Raw genomic sequence first — 16,664 nt, 5'->3', positions numbered from 1 at the left:
ACAGACTTGAGAAAATATCACATACGCATCAGTTTCCTGTGATTCTTGGAGCCGAACTGACTCACTCAGCTCCTCACATCAGTGCTTATGGGTTACACAAAATAAACCCCCCACAGAGAGCAAGAGTTCACTTCTCCTGCACGGTTTATGTGCTTTGTAATAAAATACACATGTTCACAAAATACTAAACCAAACCAAACACCACATCATACAGACCAGATGTTTTGCCTTTTTTTTTTTTATTTGTCTTAATATACAAATTCAGATGATTTCTGCTGGGAAATATACATACAGCACTGCTAAAAAGTCATGCATGCGTTACATTTAACTGAAAGTTAATTCAGAAAGCACTCAAATGCAGAATCTAAATACTCTTTTTTATCTAGAAGCTACGATTTAAATGCACCGCTCACCTGAAATGTTTGGGATCAGAAATATTTGTTGACATGAATGTGTATGACGCTGTTGTTAAACACAATATGAAACATTTGTACCTCATAACTTGCTGCTAATGATTTCTGGGAATTTGTGCGTATTCATTGTTTATGCTTGCGTGTTTGTGTATTGGGTAAGCTTTGCTTGAACTATTCTCATGCACCGTAAATGTGTTGAAACACAGGAGTGCATTGTCGTGTTCATATTTGGAGCTTCGAAAAAGTTCATTAAACTTAAGCCCGATGTTAGTGTAGAAGCCTGCAGCTCTGTGGTATAGCGACGCATGGCGTTATGTACCTGTGCGCATCTGTGTGTGTATGCTGCTTTCATACACTCGCCAGGTCACGTGGGTTGAGTACCTTTCCGATGAACAGAAGCGCGCCCGATGGCTCGTCACGAATCAAGAAGACGAAGGGACGGTTCACGCTGTAAGAAAGGGACTGGCTGTTGCGAGTCGAGGGGGTGCTGGGATACTGGCTACCTTCCGGCGCCGTCTCCATGACAACCTTGTGACGGACTGTGGTCAGCTTCACTGGCTGAGATGTGATTTTGTCAAGCTCTGGGGTGCTCAGCCAATCGGATAGTCCTTGAAATGAGAAGATGAGGAATGTGGGCAAAAAAGCGGGGCATATAATACGTCCAAGTGCGAACGAAAGGAAAAAGCAGAGGAGAGAAATGTGCAAAATACTGTAGTAAAATTTCTGAGGAATACATTTGGTGTAAAATGCAAGCTTAAAGACTGAAAGCAAGTCATTCCAAACCACAACTGGCTCGTCTTACCTACGTCGGAGAGGGGGCCAAAGAGGTCGGTGCTGTATCCCAGCTTGAGTACAGGAAGTGTGAGCTGAACCTGTACTGAATGCAGAGTGTTGGCCAGGTCCTGCACGAATTCGGCTGTCAGTGCTTCCTCGATCAGAGTCAAGTTCTTAGTCACATCATCTGGCAGGAAATAGTACATGCTTACTCCATCCTCCATGGGAACTTGTGCTATCTGTGGCATAAAATGGGACAGACAAAGCCAGTTTATTCATAATGATTCATGAAAGGTATTTTTTCAGGGAGCTCACTGCTCCATATGTCGTAGCTCCATAGAATTATTATTGTTTGGATAAAAAGCACTAATAGAGGCCCACTGGGGTGGGAATAACGCTGCCCCATGCTCACTGTATGAGGATTTTCAGTGAAGGGGAAGCATCTGACAGGTCAATTACTGAGATATCCATCAGCAAATGCACACACTGTGTATTGTAAGATATATCGCAAAGATATACTGGGAGAGCGAGTGAACACATTAGGATATTGATATTGTTTGCCATACAAAGTCTGAGTCTTTTGAACAAATGTACGTCTAAAGGAACTCTAAAAGATACAACGAGCTGCTAGACTGAGTGCGTAGTCTGATAGCATAGTTTAACTGAGATCTCTTGACATAATTTAGTTATTAATGCCGTTCTGCTCAACATAATCTATACCCATATACCTGTAAGCGGCTGCTGCTTTCAAATGTGGCCTAACTGAATGCCACTCTTTGTAATGTGAGAATAAGTCATCATGTACTCTATTACAGCAGGACAGGGAAAGCAAATTTAGTTAACGGTCCTGGACGTAACAATCAACAGTCTTCAGAGTACAACTAATCGGTTGTGTTCTACTCCCTCAGTGTACTTTGTGCTTCCCATATATATTTTAACAGAAAATATAATTCAAGGTTTGAATAATAAGCCTCTCTTTAATCAGTGAACTCAAACCAACAAAACTAATCTAGTGAGTGTGAGATTTTTATTAAACCAGTTTGCCAATCCATCCATCCATCCATCCATTTTCTATACACGCTTTATTTCTAATTAGGGTCACAGGGATCTGCTGGAGCCTATCCCAGCACACATTGGGCGAAAGGCAGGGGTACACCCTGGACAGGTCGCCAGTCCATCACAGGGACGGTCATATATAGACAGACAACCACACACACACACACACACACTCACTCCTATGGGCAATTTAGAATTACCAATCAACCTAATGTACATGTTTTTGGACTGTGGGAGGAAACCGGAGTAAACCCACACAGGCCCGGGGAGAACATGCAAATTCCACAAAACCAGGAATTCGAACCCAGGACCTTCTTGCTGTGAGGCCACAGTGCCAACCACCGTACTGCCACAGTTTGCCAATCAAATGCCCTTATTGGAATATTAAGACACACTTGGACTGGTCAGTTCAGCAAATTCAGTAGTTTATCATCGTAATACTTCAATATTTTTAGACTATATGCCATGAAATTTAAGAAAATAGATATTTTGCCATCATTATTGAAATATGGTGCTATTTATTTTTTATTATTATTATTTTACCGTGCAGCCAAGGTCCGAGTCGATGCCCAACTTTACGGGGTAATTATCCTGCTTCATCATGGCAATGGTAGTTGGAGCCTCTCCATCCAGCTGGAACTCCTCCTTCTTACCAGCCTGGCTGAACCTGGTTACCCACTTTCCTATAATCAAATCATTGGATTTATATCAATTTTCTCATCACAGTATTTTTCATGCGCAATGTAACATAAATGAACCAATCAAACATGAAATAGCTCTCAGGAGTATTAGCAGAGAGAATAAATTATAGGTATAGTTAGGTAAAGGTCTTTACTGACAGAGCATAAACAATATGTTAAATGACTACTATACAGGTATAAGCTATTAAATGAAAAAAAAAAAAAGTAAGGCACCGCTGACCTTTGAAAGCGGCTGCTCCGACAGGCACCACTGCTGGATTACGTGGGAGACTGGTTCCGAGGACACGGTCCACTTTACCCCCTGTGTTCTGTTTAAACCAATCATTTATAGGCTTGATCTCCCGAGCTCCGCCCATGAGAGTTTGGGGTCGTTCGCCGTACTGTTTCTCAATGCTGTTGAGGTACTCCAAGTTTGGACGTAGCCCTTAAGACAAAGATGAAAGAGAACAGAGGATCGTACATGTGATTTACAAAAAAAAAACCCTTAACTATCAACTATCAAATTCATGCTCACTCTTTCCTATCAGGAGGCGCTCTACAGAGCTGAAGCCCTTGGCAGGGGCTCTGAGGTAAGCAAGCAGGTCTCTTAGAGTGTCGTGTAGCTGTAGGTCTTTGAGGGTGTGGTAGCGAAGGACCCGTTGCAGCTGCTTCATCGCACGCTCAGATGATCCTGAAACGACACACAAAGCATCAGGTGCTCACATAGAGTGCTTATCTTCAATACAGACGTATATCTGAAAAAGAAGGGGCTCTGAAACAGTTAGACCACTTATAGTTCTTAATACTCATAGAGCTTTCAGCGCTGCCTTTGGTATAGATCATCACAGTGGTAAACTTTCTGTTTCCATACAGAACACATGACATGGTCCAGATAATATTTCACTGATAATTCTTCGATTTCATGAGTAAATGAAAATCCAGTGCTGGATGGATTGTGCCATCCCTGTGTAAAGGGCCAGTATGGCTGCATACCCCCATATATATTTGATACCAATTCAAAGCCTCAAACCAAATCTCAACCATTATACAACAGCTTCCTCTGAGACACGTCAATCCAGCCAACTACATCTGCTGGGTCACAGGGCTGGTAAAACACTCTCAGAGAAAAATGCTATCTGCCCCTTCTGCATACATGAGCTCACAGATGTCCATGTTTGGCTAGTGTCACAACGATTGACGGGGAAAGAAAGGAATTCCATATCTCCAGCCAGCCAGAACAGCCAAAGTTGATCCCTTGACTTCTGACCATTAACAGGAGAGTTGATGGAGTTTAAAACCCATAAAAAAAATAATATCTGCAGGACCTTTAAGAATAGGACTGAATGGAAGAATATATAGGTATTACAGGATAGTAAACTGTTTCCGCTACAAGGCATACCCATGGAGAGTTGTGTGAAGGCAGCTGAGATGCTCATGGGAGACAGAAGGACACTGGCCTTTGGGTCTTGGGCAGCCAGAGCACGAAACAGGTTGTAGCCGAAGTCTGAGGTTGCGGCGCTGAGTTTAGTGCGAGGTGTAGTGAAGAGCTCGACCACCTCCTCGTCGGCTCCACCTTCCTCTGTGTCTGACTGAAAGACAATAACAAGGTTATAGAACAGTGTGCCATGGAGATCAGGGAGACGGATTTGAACGGAAAAAGAGGAGACCTACCTGTTGAGCAAGCGAGAGGGAGAGAAGACCCCAAAGGCAGGACAGCAAGATGATCCTCATCATTATGAGAGATGTGAAGAAGCGCTACACATACAAACATACGTTTACATTTTGTAAGACAGCACACTGTTCAGAGTTCACATCAAGAAGCATGTTTTATCCATCTGTGATATATTCCTGGCCCCTGGCCCAAGGCTTCAGGTGGAGTCTGTATTTCCAGTCATGCTATGCAATCAAGCTTACTTGCTTGGGCAAAGCAAAGGCAGTCAAACAGTTCATTAGAAGGTTAGTTAACTGAAAACGTGTGTGTGTGTTTTTTGAGAATTATTATTAAAAACACTAAAAGAGCCAAAAGGCTTAATTTTGGTTACTAAGGTAAGGTTTGTGTGTGTATGTGTGTGTTTGATTGTAAGCATTTCTCAAAAAATCCCAAAGTTTGGAAATCGATGGAAAACTCTTGCATTAGCTTCGATTTGGACCATTTATATAGGACCAAAGTCAAAGGGGTGCCTCTGCAAGAATTTCTCACTCACACACACTCACACACACACCCTCTCTGTCTGTGCTCTTGTTTCAACAGCACATCTGTTAGTCATTAAAGTTGGCTAAGAATTTTCTACTGGGAGAATGATGAATATCCATCTGGGAAACAGAAGCCCCAGCCCACTGCTAACCCATCCAACCTAGCCTTGTCCTCCACCACCACCACCACCACCACCGCATGAACTCCACCATGACGAGCTAACACTGCTCTAACCACCAGAAGTTATTAAAGTGCCACTCAACTTCATGGAAAGTGATTGGCAGCAATATCTTTCTTTGAATCCATTGCCAGAGGTATGAAAGCAAGAAAAAAAATCAAGGAGTTTTGGAGGAGTTTGGTTATAACTCAGAGCTATAAGACTTGTAAATTGGAGTATATTACGTGGCATAAATTACAAGCCATTAAAAACCAGATTCGAGGCTTATCCATCCATCTTCCAAGCAGATGCTCAGAAGGCTTATTTACTATTCTTGCATTTGTGATTAAAATATCCAAGCAATCAGTTCTTACTAATTGATAAGCTGATATTATTACATCACTGGAAAGATAATAAGCAAAATAAATGCATTAACAGCAATCTAGATCAATGACCTTATTTAAAATAAAATAAAATAAAATAAACCTAGTTTGCATGGACAGAGGTACGAGAGGACCACGACTTCATTCACAACTCATCTGAAGCTTAAAAAACACACTCCAAATGTAACCAAAAACAAAGATTTTCGCAAAGGACTATAATTTTTCTAAAGGAAATAGTTCACGACCATCGAAATACTGACCTGTTTTCCCTCTGTATCGCAATGTTCCTTACTGCTGCAGGAGCCACCGCTGTCCTCTGCACAGTCCGGTCGCGATTCACCGAAGACTCGTTCAAAAGAATCGACTCGCAAGCACGGACGAATCCAAAGGTGTAATTTCGTCTACTCTGCGGACTAAAGTAATATTCTAAGATTAGTACTTACATTTCAGAGAAAAAAACAATCTTTTATTACAAAAAAAGAACCTTACAAAGCACTTTCCTGCCTTTACCGATCACGTTAAAGGTGAGTCAATCATCTAGTATGATACACGCACTGTATATAGTGTTATATACAAAGCTCCTCCCCCTCTTCAGCTCACCTCTCCTTCTTATAATGAAATCCAAATACCTGTACTTGCTCTTTTCCATCCAGCAACTATCACTTCTTTGGTCTGTTTCATGTCATTAATGCTCAGATTGATCTTTTGTTTCTAGCTAGACTCCTGTTTATCACAAGTGCATCTCTGACCCCTTCATTTTGGATGTTTCTACATTCATCTGCTTCCCTCTAGCCTTCGGATCATAACCATAGATTTTATAGGGGCAGGACAACATTTATAATGCCATAGCCTTAAACTAAAGAGCCTATCACACTTATAGTATGCAATATAGTGAGTATTAGGCATTTGAGATTTGAAAACATAACAGTAGTTCAGTATACTGGTTTAGATGGATCTGTATTTGATACATCAAGTTTTAACTCAATCGCATATTACAAAACACAAAAGACCTGAAACTAGTCCCAAAATATGAACACTTTTCTTACTCTCTGTGGTGCACAAGCTTTTTCTTTTAATATACTGCTCCATAATCCTGGTTTTCTTTATACCACTATTCCCTTATACCTAGTCTTTAACATATCCACGTATTAAGTTCATAAGCAGGTCACTGAATATCATGTTAGCAAGCACAGAGCTTGACATGCAGACAGGGAGATTATTTATTTAAAATGCATAGTATTTACATAGATGTCTGATATGTACTTTAAAACCCACTCTGCACACAACTGACTGGTCATTATCCCCATACGTCCAACCTTCAATTTTACCTTGCAAGCTAAATGAAAGGGTAGAGACCACCCAACTGCAAACATACATTTGCACCAACAACCTGTTTACACTGTTAGGTTTTCACTTACACCACAGTACAGAAAATGACCCTTCACCAGGAGCCCAAAACCTAGCGTGTTTGGCGGCTTTGGGTCTTGTCAACATTATAGTGTTTCCAGACTTCAGTGCTGCATGCTTTCATGCTGTTAACCGGAACAGTCTGGGCTAAGCATCTGTGGCACAGCCGTGTTTTAAATCATACGCACTTTACACGGGTTTCTGGAGCCTGATTCCCATCGACGTTTTTCACCACAGTTTCACTAAAATTTGGAAATGCCGAAATTTACTTTCTTTGTTTGTTGAAGTGATTCACAAAGCTTTATTCACACGCAACACTCAACCTACTGCTCATCTCTCTTTAATGAACTGCTTCACTGTGTTTTTAAGCACTTGTGTCAAAGTTAGTCATTTCTATCCTGACATAAATCCTTCCACTGCCTCTATACAACGTGTCTAACCAAATTAGAATACTACTTTTGTACTGTCTTCTCTGGTAGTTGTGGCTCAATGGTTAAGCTTCTTGATTAGAGGTTCAAACTCTAAGCCACTGCAGTTTTGGGCCATTGAGCGTGGCTCTTAACCCTTTCAGCTCCAGGGTGGCTGATCCTTTGCTCTGACCCTAACTAACCCTAGCAAGCTGGGATATGTGAAGAGAAGAATTTCACTGTGTTGAAGTGACAAATATATATATATATATATATATATATATATATATATATATACACACAACATTTTATAATCCCTCAATGCAATCTGTACACAATTCACGACTCTGATAACATTTCTGATAGCATTTCATTGATGCAACACCATCTACCACATTAAACGTATATTTTCTTAAAACCAACCCGTTCACTCAGTTCTTTTGGTCGTGTCCTCATGCAAATTCTCCACAGCCACATATTAGGTGAAGTTTTATTAGTTTTGCTGTCCCCAAACCCTGGAAAGAATCATTACACCAACAGCACTGTATTGAAAACTATTCATTTAATTACATAGATTAATACGAATTTCTAGCCATGTAAATGGGTTATTCAAAACAATAAAGCGAATTACAATGCGCCATTAAAATTCCGCCCTCTAGATTACGAATGTTGACAGGTGTCTAATTATTTATTAGATCTGATCTTTAATTCTGTTCTACATACAATTAAAAAAGTCGACAAGAAATCCATACTCAAAAAAGGTTTTCGATTTTTCAGTAATATTGTAATTTACAGAGATGGAAAATGAGAACACTTTTTTCAACGTGATATTTTAATTGCTACGGTTTAGACCAGAGAAGGAGAAAAAGCTACATCACCTCAACCTCCTGACAACATGCAGTTTGCAATGACCAAAGAAAGAAGAAAAAAGGAAGAAAAAAGCACAAACAAAAATGGGGTGGGAAATAAAACATTGTATACATGATTTAGGTTTCATTACAAAGGGAATATAAAACTGTAACGTTTGTGTAAAGTCATTAGCTAGTTTAAATATCTAGCTAGTTTTCAAATCCAAGTCCTGTGTCATTACGGTTGATCATATTATAAAAACGTGCATGTGTAGGTACACTGTGTGACTGAGAGAGGTCCATGTGTTTTCTGTGCTCCTCTCAGGCCAAATATCCCCCCAATTCTAATGTTTGGGGAGTTCCTTTGCTTCCTCGTTCACTGAGACTCATCATGCAGCATGTTATCCCAGTACGGGTGATCATTCTGCGGCGTATCGCTTGGCATGTTGTTGCTCAAAAAACCAAAGGTTTCTGGGTCATCGCTTAACTCGGCAGTTGCTCCGGGATTCGGGTTGGTGACGGTACCAAGGAAGAGAGGTGTGTGCGAGACGTCATCCACGACAGCAAAGATGAATGGCATGTTGACTGCGAAAATGGGGATGGTGCGGACCAGAGTGACTGATGTAGCAGCCGAGGCCTCAGCTCCCTCCTCGTTCAGCTCTATGCTGGAGGCATGCTGCACACCCGAGACTACAAGTGGACCCTCGGCAATACCAGATAGATCAGGTCCAGAGAATAGTGTACCCAATCCTGAAAACCAGAAGAACCAGTAAATGCAAAGAGAAAATTTTGATGTGTTGTTGGTTAGCTTAAACCAGACACTAGTTTATCAGCACACTCATTTAGAAGTGTAATTTTTCTTGCTCTGGAGGAACCTGTAGCGTCTTCCCTTTCATAACAGGTTTTAAGTTGAATTTTATTTCTTTTATCTCTTAACCATCCAAAGAACCAATGAGAAGTGCATTTTTTAAACAGTCTGGAGCATGACATTATTACTAGCCAAACTTCTATCAAGTTTAGATGAAATCTCTCACCCATGCTTGTGAGTGCTTGTTGCAAATCCTGTTTATATTCTAGTTTGAACTTGGGCAATTTGACCAGCATCGGTATCTCACTTGGCAGTCGTTCATACAGATCGGAGATGTTAAGGTTGGCAGCTGCTCGTGACAAATTCTGTGATGGCATGGGCATGACAACCAAAAAGCTTACATTTCCCTGAAAAGGGAATCGAGCAACCTAGACAAGAGGAAGGAAATGAGAAGAAACAAACATGTTGTGTCGCTGCTGGAGTTTAAAGCTACAAGAACATATTTAGGAGGAACAGTGAAGGAAGACTTCAAAACACTATTTAGGTATACATTTCAATATTACACTGACTCACTTAAATCAGTTAAATTCAATTCAGTTTTTATTTGTATAGAAATACAATCATAGGTGAAGGGCTTCAGTTAGTGGGTAAGGGGCAAAATATGATCTCAGTGACTGTGGCATGCATGTTGGCACCAGTCTGAGTGTTTCAGAAGCTGGTGACTTGGGATTTTTACACAATAATCAGAAGGAGGAGGAAATTCTTGAGACTTCTTGTGGGACAGAGGTCAAGGAGAATAGCCGGAAAGGAAGGCTAGGGTAGGTCACATAAACACTCTTTATAACAGTGCTGAGCAGAAAAGCTTCTCATTGGAAACAAACAGATTTTAAAGAGACCAATTGACATTTCTCCAAAAATGTTTAGGTGAACCTAGCATCACATGTTGGGCTGATTTGATAATTGCAGGTATAGCTGTTCCTGTTAAAGTGGCCAAAGAAGAGAGAGGGAAAATGCCCCCAGTGCTCAGCACTTGATGAATAAAGCCATACTACCTGTATGCCTTGCTTTCCATCCACAAACATGCTGAGAGGATATTTGGACCCCATCATCATGTCCACCTTTACAGACGTCTGTCTGTCAATGTAGAAAAGATCTTTGGTGGTAAAGCGAGCGTCAAAGCGAGACTTCCACTCCCCTAAACACCAAACATGAGAGCTCATTAACATTTTAACCCATTTTTGCAGGCAAAAATTCTAGAAACTTTCACTTTCTAGTCTATGAACATCAACCCATTATTTAAATCAGTACTACGTGGAATTAAGATCATGCAAATAACTGTTTGCTCAGTTACAGCATTATTTTTATTATATCCAGTTATAACTTGCCTTTAAAGTGAACAGCATTTATCAGCATCAAGACCACATTGGGTGGAAGAACGGACAAAAAGTTCTTGATGTGATCGTCAGTAGCCTCCTCGACCCACTGGTTAACTTCATCTACTGAAGTGAGCGGTGTGGGTGCGGATCTGAACAGTTGAAGGGATCTTTCCAGAAAGTCCTTCTTCAGGTCAAAGCCTATTTAAGTGCGAGAGCAAACGCTAATATCCCATAGTAAGATCTGTTAAGATTCATAGGGTAATGTGCGACGTACCGTTTCAGACTCACCTGGTTTGAGGTAGATACGAGAGGCCACTTTAATGGCCTTGACAATCAGTTGATCTTGGAGGCAGCTTAAAACTTCATAATAGTCAGATAACAAATCCGCATGTAAAGCTCCTAACAGTCGCTCCTTGGTCTCGTTCCTCGCGCCTGACCAAAGCAAGACATTAGAAATGATATCAACTGATTAAATACTGTGAAAATTATGATCAATCCCACTCTGACTCACACACCCAAAGCTAACTGCGAAAGAGCAAGAGAAATGCTCAGTGGAGACAGAACCACGTTAGGTTGTTCAGGCCCAGGCTGCAGATTCTCCAATAGCTTTAGCCCCAGTTGAGCTATAGTGCCACCGAGAGCCTGCCGAGTCTCCAGCCTCAAGTTGCAGTCCTTCGTAACCTGGTGTGGAGTACTGGTGCCATTAAATGGAAGAGAGCTGACCAGAGTGGTGTTCTCAGGAGAAACTTCATCCTTTAAATTAGTATAAAAAGAGAGAAAATGATCGGTTGGTCATTAAAGATCATCTCTCTGTTTTGTTTAATCACAGATTACCCAATGATCAAGTTGTTCTGAGAATACTTGCTAGCACATGAATCACTTATTAAACTTAATTAACTTATTAAATATTGTTCCTTTTTTTTTGCCAATGTTTCACTTTGTTTTGAACAATAAGATAATAAGAGATAACAAACACAATGTGTATCATGTTCATAGGTTCGTCTTACCATCAGTCCATGTCTGAGTAAACAGAGCAGCATCAGCAGTGAAGGACGAAGCTTCATATTCTCCACGTTGACCTGAAACACATCAGAAGGATATTTACATACATATTGCAGATAATTCAATGATTTCAGATTCCTTTTACACCTTTCATCCAAACCTTGCTCATGTATAACAACAGCAGAAAATGAAGAGTGGTGAGAATTGACTGTTGATGAGGAGTTGTTTGAATCTGAGTAGAATCTATGAATAGGATTAACACCACTTGAATGATGGCACCTTTGTTTGGCAAAAAGCTGCACCTCTGTCCCAATTCTGTTCAACTAATGAAACTGTTACTTAACAAGTTTGCTGGATGTTAGAGATGAATTAGTCATTGACAGGGAAGAACCTGAACGGGATTTGACTTGTACCTGGACAGCCATCCAAGTACAAGGAGTGCAGTCCATACCGCTGAAAGCAGGTATAAACAATGAATCTGCTGTATTCAGCATAATTCATCTAAATAAGACGGACTGACATGTTCCAATGTGCCAGTTATGTAATTATTTATGATGGGTACATTATCCGAAGTTCGCACTAGATGTGAAAACCTTTTTTTTAAAGGGCCCCAAGACCAAATTCTAAAAAACAAATCCAGAGTTGAAAAGCTAAACCCTCACTGTATTGTTCTTATCTTACATCAAGGCTTTTTTGGCTTGTGGATAAGGCAGTTGGACTACTGATCAGAAGGTTGTGAGCTCAAACCCCAGGAGCACCAAGTTGCCACTGCTGACCCTTGAGCAAGGCCTTTAACCCTCAAGTGAGATAAAAATGAGATGCTCTGGATAAGGGTCTGCCAAATGCCATAAATGTAAATTTCACATTCATCACTGGGTTGCAGTCTTGTCACACTGAAATGTAATCACTATCCACCTATCCACAGCCCTAAAACAAACACTGAGGAACTATATTCAGTTACAGTCCAGTCTCCAGGAGATGTTGACGTTCATGAAAGAAGGTCCGTTTCTGTTTCTTCTGAAAACACTTCCAGCTCACAACAGGATCTTGCATTTATCAACATAGGAGTGTATCGAGTGTCAGTATGGATGGTCAGGAGGTTTACCTACCCTCACTCTGAAATTTTCTGATGGAATTTTTTTATTTAGTTTCTCAAATACAACAAAGTGTGGGAGCAGGCGGGTTGGGTCGGAATTCCTCCGAGAGTGGGCGGGAGCGGGACTAAAAATAAAACATCTCTGGTAGAGCTAGAATGAGATTTTTAAGCTACACTGGTCAAAAGTAGTAATTTTATGTTTCAGTTATTTATTCAGATTATTATGGTTCAATAGTTTTCTTACAAATGTTAGGAACATTATAACAGTACTGAACTAAAATCCCAACGTTTTAGGACAAACATTAGCGTGTCCCTTTACATTATTTAGGTCACACTTCTGCTACGTATATTTTAGATATATTATACAAGTAGATTGCAGTCTTTGAGAGTACATACTGCAAAATCGATGTAAAGGACGTGAAGTCAGTGCCAGGTTTTCACTGGTCTAAAAGCACTCTTACTGACATCTAGTGCTGAGCGAGGAATTTACACTCCAGACAACAAAGTAAAAATATTCCTTTCTAAAATAATTTGATCCACTCAATTTGCTCAACACTAAAAATGATCATAAATGGAGCAGGATATGAAATTCTCAACACTGAATGAAGGTAATTATGAAGTTAGATCATTATTTGCTCAGATATCTCAGATCACCCTGCCTCCGTTTTAATGGAAAGAAATATCTGAAAAGTTAAAGCCTTACTTTTCCATTAGCTGTTTTTGTTTAATGTAATTTTCCACAATAACAAATTATTGGATCAAATCAACACACTGAAAATGATCTTGAAAGCATTTGACTTCATGCTCTACTGCACACAACATTAAGACACTTCATCCGTTTCCTTCCCCGGCTTTTCTTTACGTTTGCAACATGTTACTCAGAGGAGGAATATTAGGCATCAGGCATTGTTTCCTTCACAATTAATTCACAAATAAAAGACTGCAATTAACAAATCACTGTTGCATGTAGGTCACGGCAAGGGAGATTGAATAAATAAAATAAAAAACAAAAAAAAACCCCTGACCTTTTAACACTCATTATGGCCAGAAGAATCTGGACCATCACACCCATCATCATCGAGTTGGTCTTCATGTTGCTGCTGTTTATTACAAGCTTTTGGAGCATGGTGAGGAGGTCTGGAGGTCAGTCAGTGTCCCAGCTCATCCTAAAAGTGTTCAGTGGGGTTGAGTCAGAGTCAGGGCTCTGTGCTGGACACTCGAGTTCTTTCTAGTCCAACCCTAACCTCCACACAATATCTTCATGGAGCTTTGCTTTGTGCACAGACACATTGTCCAGCCTCTTAATTCCAGTGATGAGAAATTGTAAAGCTAAAGTGTACAGGGACATTCTATATAATTGTGTGCTTCTAAATTTGTGGTCACAGACCCACATATAGATGTGATGAACAGATGTCTGTTAACTTTTGGCCATAAAGTGAATCAGTAAATCAATTCATTTGATCTTAATTCCTAACACACAATTCCTGGCAGCCACAAAACTACATTTATTTTATGTTACTGACTAAACACTGCATGTTGTGTCCCTCTAACTCACCTCTTACAAAGAGATCCAGGATCGTTTGGACACAACTTCACTACACTGTATTAATTAAGACTAATTAGTAGAGCCATTCTAAATAAAAAAGGTGATATTGTTCTGATTATGTTTCAGATTAAAATATTTATACTTATAATTTACACTGTTATCCATTCAGTTATAAGATTATAACCTGAAGTGATTTAATTTGTGAATGTAAATGGAATGAAGAAAAGAAATACGTCTAAATAATGTATAGGACCAGACATGCAAGAAATTACGCAGTTAATGTGAAAACTTTAAACTTTAAACTTAATTCTGCATAAAATTGTCATTAAATAGTACACCTACTACATAAATCAAAATCTTTAATATAAAAAAAGAGATCTTGCACCAGTGTGACCTCTACCCACGCTCCTCTAAACAGAAGCATGCAAATCAGTTACAGCTTTGTTTGCATTTGCATCGTCCATTTTTTCCCCCAGTCCTCTATTACGGAGTTAAACGATATGGATTCTGTATGAAAGCAGAAAAAATCTGTTCGTTATCTAATTACTGACATTAATTAAATTAATAAAAACGAAAAAAGGTCTGATTACTGAAAGTCTGATTACTCTTGCAAAAAAAAAAAATAAGTTCACCTAATTCAGATTATTTAAACAATGAAGTCAATATGATAAAGTCTAAAAATACTTCTAAAAAGTGACTAAAACACTTGAACTGTCAAAATGCATAAAAGCTACATGCCTGTATTCAAAGGTTTCATGAAAGGCCCAGACTCATAGCTTTTGGATATTAAACTGCAAAGCGCATAATTCAGACCTATTTACGAATTTGTGACTTCTCACGTATTGACCGTTTCGAAGGACAAAATTAAAAGTATTTACACTTACCAAACCCACGTTTGGACTGGTGATAATTTTAAGCGATGTAGCTCCTGGATAGACGGCTGTAGCTCAACGGCTTCCAGGCACCCCACTGCTGGTTAATGTTTTATTACTCATTGATTTATGTCTCCCTACATATACATACACGGAAAAATGAAGCTGCAATATGGCTCATAGATCAGCTTCAAAGAATTACACAGCCACGGAGTTGAGCGTGTGTGGAACAAACGTTTGAAAACGATGAAGTAAGGATTTATTGTATCTTCAATATCGCACAATAGTTGTAAGGTAGTTAGAAACCTACGATTTACTTATCTTGTGTGCTCTGGACTGTTGCCATTTCCACCCACACAGGACCTTGAAGCCTCCAACCCCCATACTGTTGCTCTTCCCGCAAGGGGTTCCACTGTTCAGGGAGTCATTTCGGGTGATCGGCGTGTGTGACCTGCTGAAAACGGGGTAATACTCGAAATTTGGATTTGGAAATGAGACAATTACACGCAAAATCAGAGCCGATTACAGAATTGACTGAAATATTGCTCAAAGAAACAGGTAGCATTGTTGGTAAATAATTTAATTGTTAACCATGAGCCACACCAATAAAGTGTCACATAGCTATACTGTACTGGGCCGAAATAAAATGTTTCAACCCAGTACTTTATGAGTAAGGTTTCCAAGGGGAAAGAAAACAAAAATCATTAACCAGTTATTAAAATCTGTTGGATTTCCTTTCCCGTGAAATTTCACCTATTCTCCTACCGTGTAGCCATGAATAACCTAACTACCATCACAAATGTGTTCCCAGTCCAACAAACACCTGATTATTCACACCTGTAGCCATCAGCCCTAACAAATCCAGACAATAATCATAAAACAAACTACTTATCTCCGTCTTAGCCTTGCTGTATTAACGGTAAGCAGAATCAGAAAATCCAGAACCCATTATCAGGTTGGCATCAAGCTGGTCATGGAATACTGCTGTCCCATCACCATCCTGAAAAACTACAGAAAACTAGACACACAAAATCCTTATCCTCCAAGGTCATTTTTCAACCATTACAACTTGAATAGAATAGAATGCCAAGGCTGATGCTCTTGCTTATGAATCTGGTCCAGAGTATTAAAAATAAACAAACAAACCAGGCTGCCTCCTGACAGCCACCTGCCTGGTGACAAACATCTCCAAAGGGACATTAACCAGGTAACCAAGTTGGCAAGTGCAGCCAGACCATTAGATAAACTGGAGAAAGTTTATGCACCAGGGGCAGTTTGTAGTGTCATTGGACGTATCTAAAAGTTGCAGACTAGACGCACAGACAACCTGGGAAAGAAAACAAGGAAATAACAGCAGATTAATAAAAACACTGAATTCTTCGGGTTTAAGACTCATGGAGGATCTCCGTGTTATGACTTTGTGCTAGCTCAGTGTAACAACGTCTACCTGACTGGAATCCAGGTGAGTCCATGGATGTGAACTTCACTTCACGATGGCCAACATGAGGATCTTGTCTTTCCACCAGTATGTGTTATAGCAGACGGACGTAGACACTGATGGACATAGACATGTGGATGAACACAAACAAAACCCGGGTGTTAGTAGATGACATTAAAACACCCAGACATGTCAAAATAGACATAA

At 40.0% G+C, this 16,664-nt stretch overlaps 2 protein-coding genes across 3 annotated transcripts; both read right to left on the bottom strand.

Annotated features, from left to right (window-relative positions):
• Positions 1-457: 457 nt before the first annotated feature.
• On the bottom strand, positions 458-6,281 carry serpinf1 (serpin peptidase inhibitor, clade F (alpha-2 antiplasmin, pigment epithelium derived factor), member 1). Its single transcript, XM_058416037.1, has 9 exons — positions 6,147-6,281; positions 5,918-6,070; positions 4,595-4,678; positions 4,323-4,512; positions 3,459-3,614; positions 3,165-3,368; positions 2,787-2,926; positions 1,216-1,426; positions 458-1,021 (listed from the first exon to the last, which is right to left on the bottom strand). Exons 3-9 carry the CDS (start codon positions 4,655-4,657, stop codon positions 762-764), a joined length of 1,224 nt encoding a protein of 407 aa, XP_058272020.1. The 5' UTR covers positions 4,658-4,678; positions 5,918-6,070; positions 6,147-6,281; the 3' UTR covers positions 458-761.
• A 1,731-nt stretch (positions 6,282-8,012) lies between these two features.
• Positions 8,013-15,295, bottom strand: serpinf2a (serpin peptidase inhibitor, clade F (alpha-2 antiplasmin, pigment epithelium derived factor), member 2a). Of its 2 annotated transcripts, none has more exons than XM_058416490.1 (8): positions 15,032-15,295; positions 11,511-11,582; positions 11,019-11,256; positions 10,792-10,935; positions 10,513-10,701; positions 10,180-10,322; positions 9,354-9,555; positions 8,013-9,069 (listed from the first exon to the last, which is right to left on the bottom strand). In XM_058416490.1, exons 2-8 carry the CDS (start codon positions 11,565-11,567, stop codon positions 8,696-8,698), a joined length of 1,347 nt encoding a protein of 448 aa, XP_058272473.1. In that variant the 5' UTR covers positions 11,568-11,582; positions 15,032-15,295; the 3' UTR covers positions 8,013-8,695. The 2 variants fall into 2 exon arrangements, with proteins under 2 accessions (XP_058272473.1, XP_058272471.1); XM_058416488.1 differs by lacking the exon at positions 15,032-15,295 and adding an exon at positions 11,666-11,803.
• Between the last annotated feature and the right edge of the window lie 1,369 nt (positions 15,296-16,664).

The sequence above is a fragment of the Hemibagrus wyckioides genome, linkage group LG18 (genome assembly GCF_019097595.1).
Source record: "Hemibagrus wyckioides isolate EC202008001 linkage group LG18, SWU_Hwy_1.0, whole genome shotgun sequence".
Classification (NCBI taxonomy): domain Eukaryota; kingdom Metazoa; phylum Chordata; class Actinopteri; order Siluriformes; family Bagridae; genus Hemibagrus; species Hemibagrus wyckioides.
This window is presented reverse-complemented; position numbering and strand designations above follow the sequence as displayed.

Bases quoted from the DNA above. Each gene is read 5' to 3' on its own strand.
- serpinf1 (XM_058416037.1), bottom strand. From the start codon at position 4,657: ATGATGAGGATCATCTTGCTGTCCTGCCTTTGGGGTCTTCTCTCCCTC. The intron at 4,513-4,594 runs GTAGGTCTCCTC...ATTGTCTTTCAG, and splicing joins CCCTCTCGCTTGCTCAACAG to TCAGACACAGAGGAAGGTGG. The intron at 1,022-1,215 runs GTAAGACGAGCC...TCTCATTTCAAG, and splicing joins TGGCCCCCTCTCCGACGTAG to GACTATCCGATTGGCTGAGC.
- serpinf2a (XM_058416488.1), bottom strand. The intron at 10,702-10,791 runs GTGAGTCTGAAA...GCACTTAAATAG, and splicing joins TCGTATCTACCTCAAACCAG to GCTTTGACCTGAAGAAGGAC. The intron at 10,323-10,512 runs GCAAGTTATAAC...TTTGGTGTTTAG, and splicing joins AAATGCTGTTCACTTTAAAG to GGGAGTGGAAGTCTCGCTTT.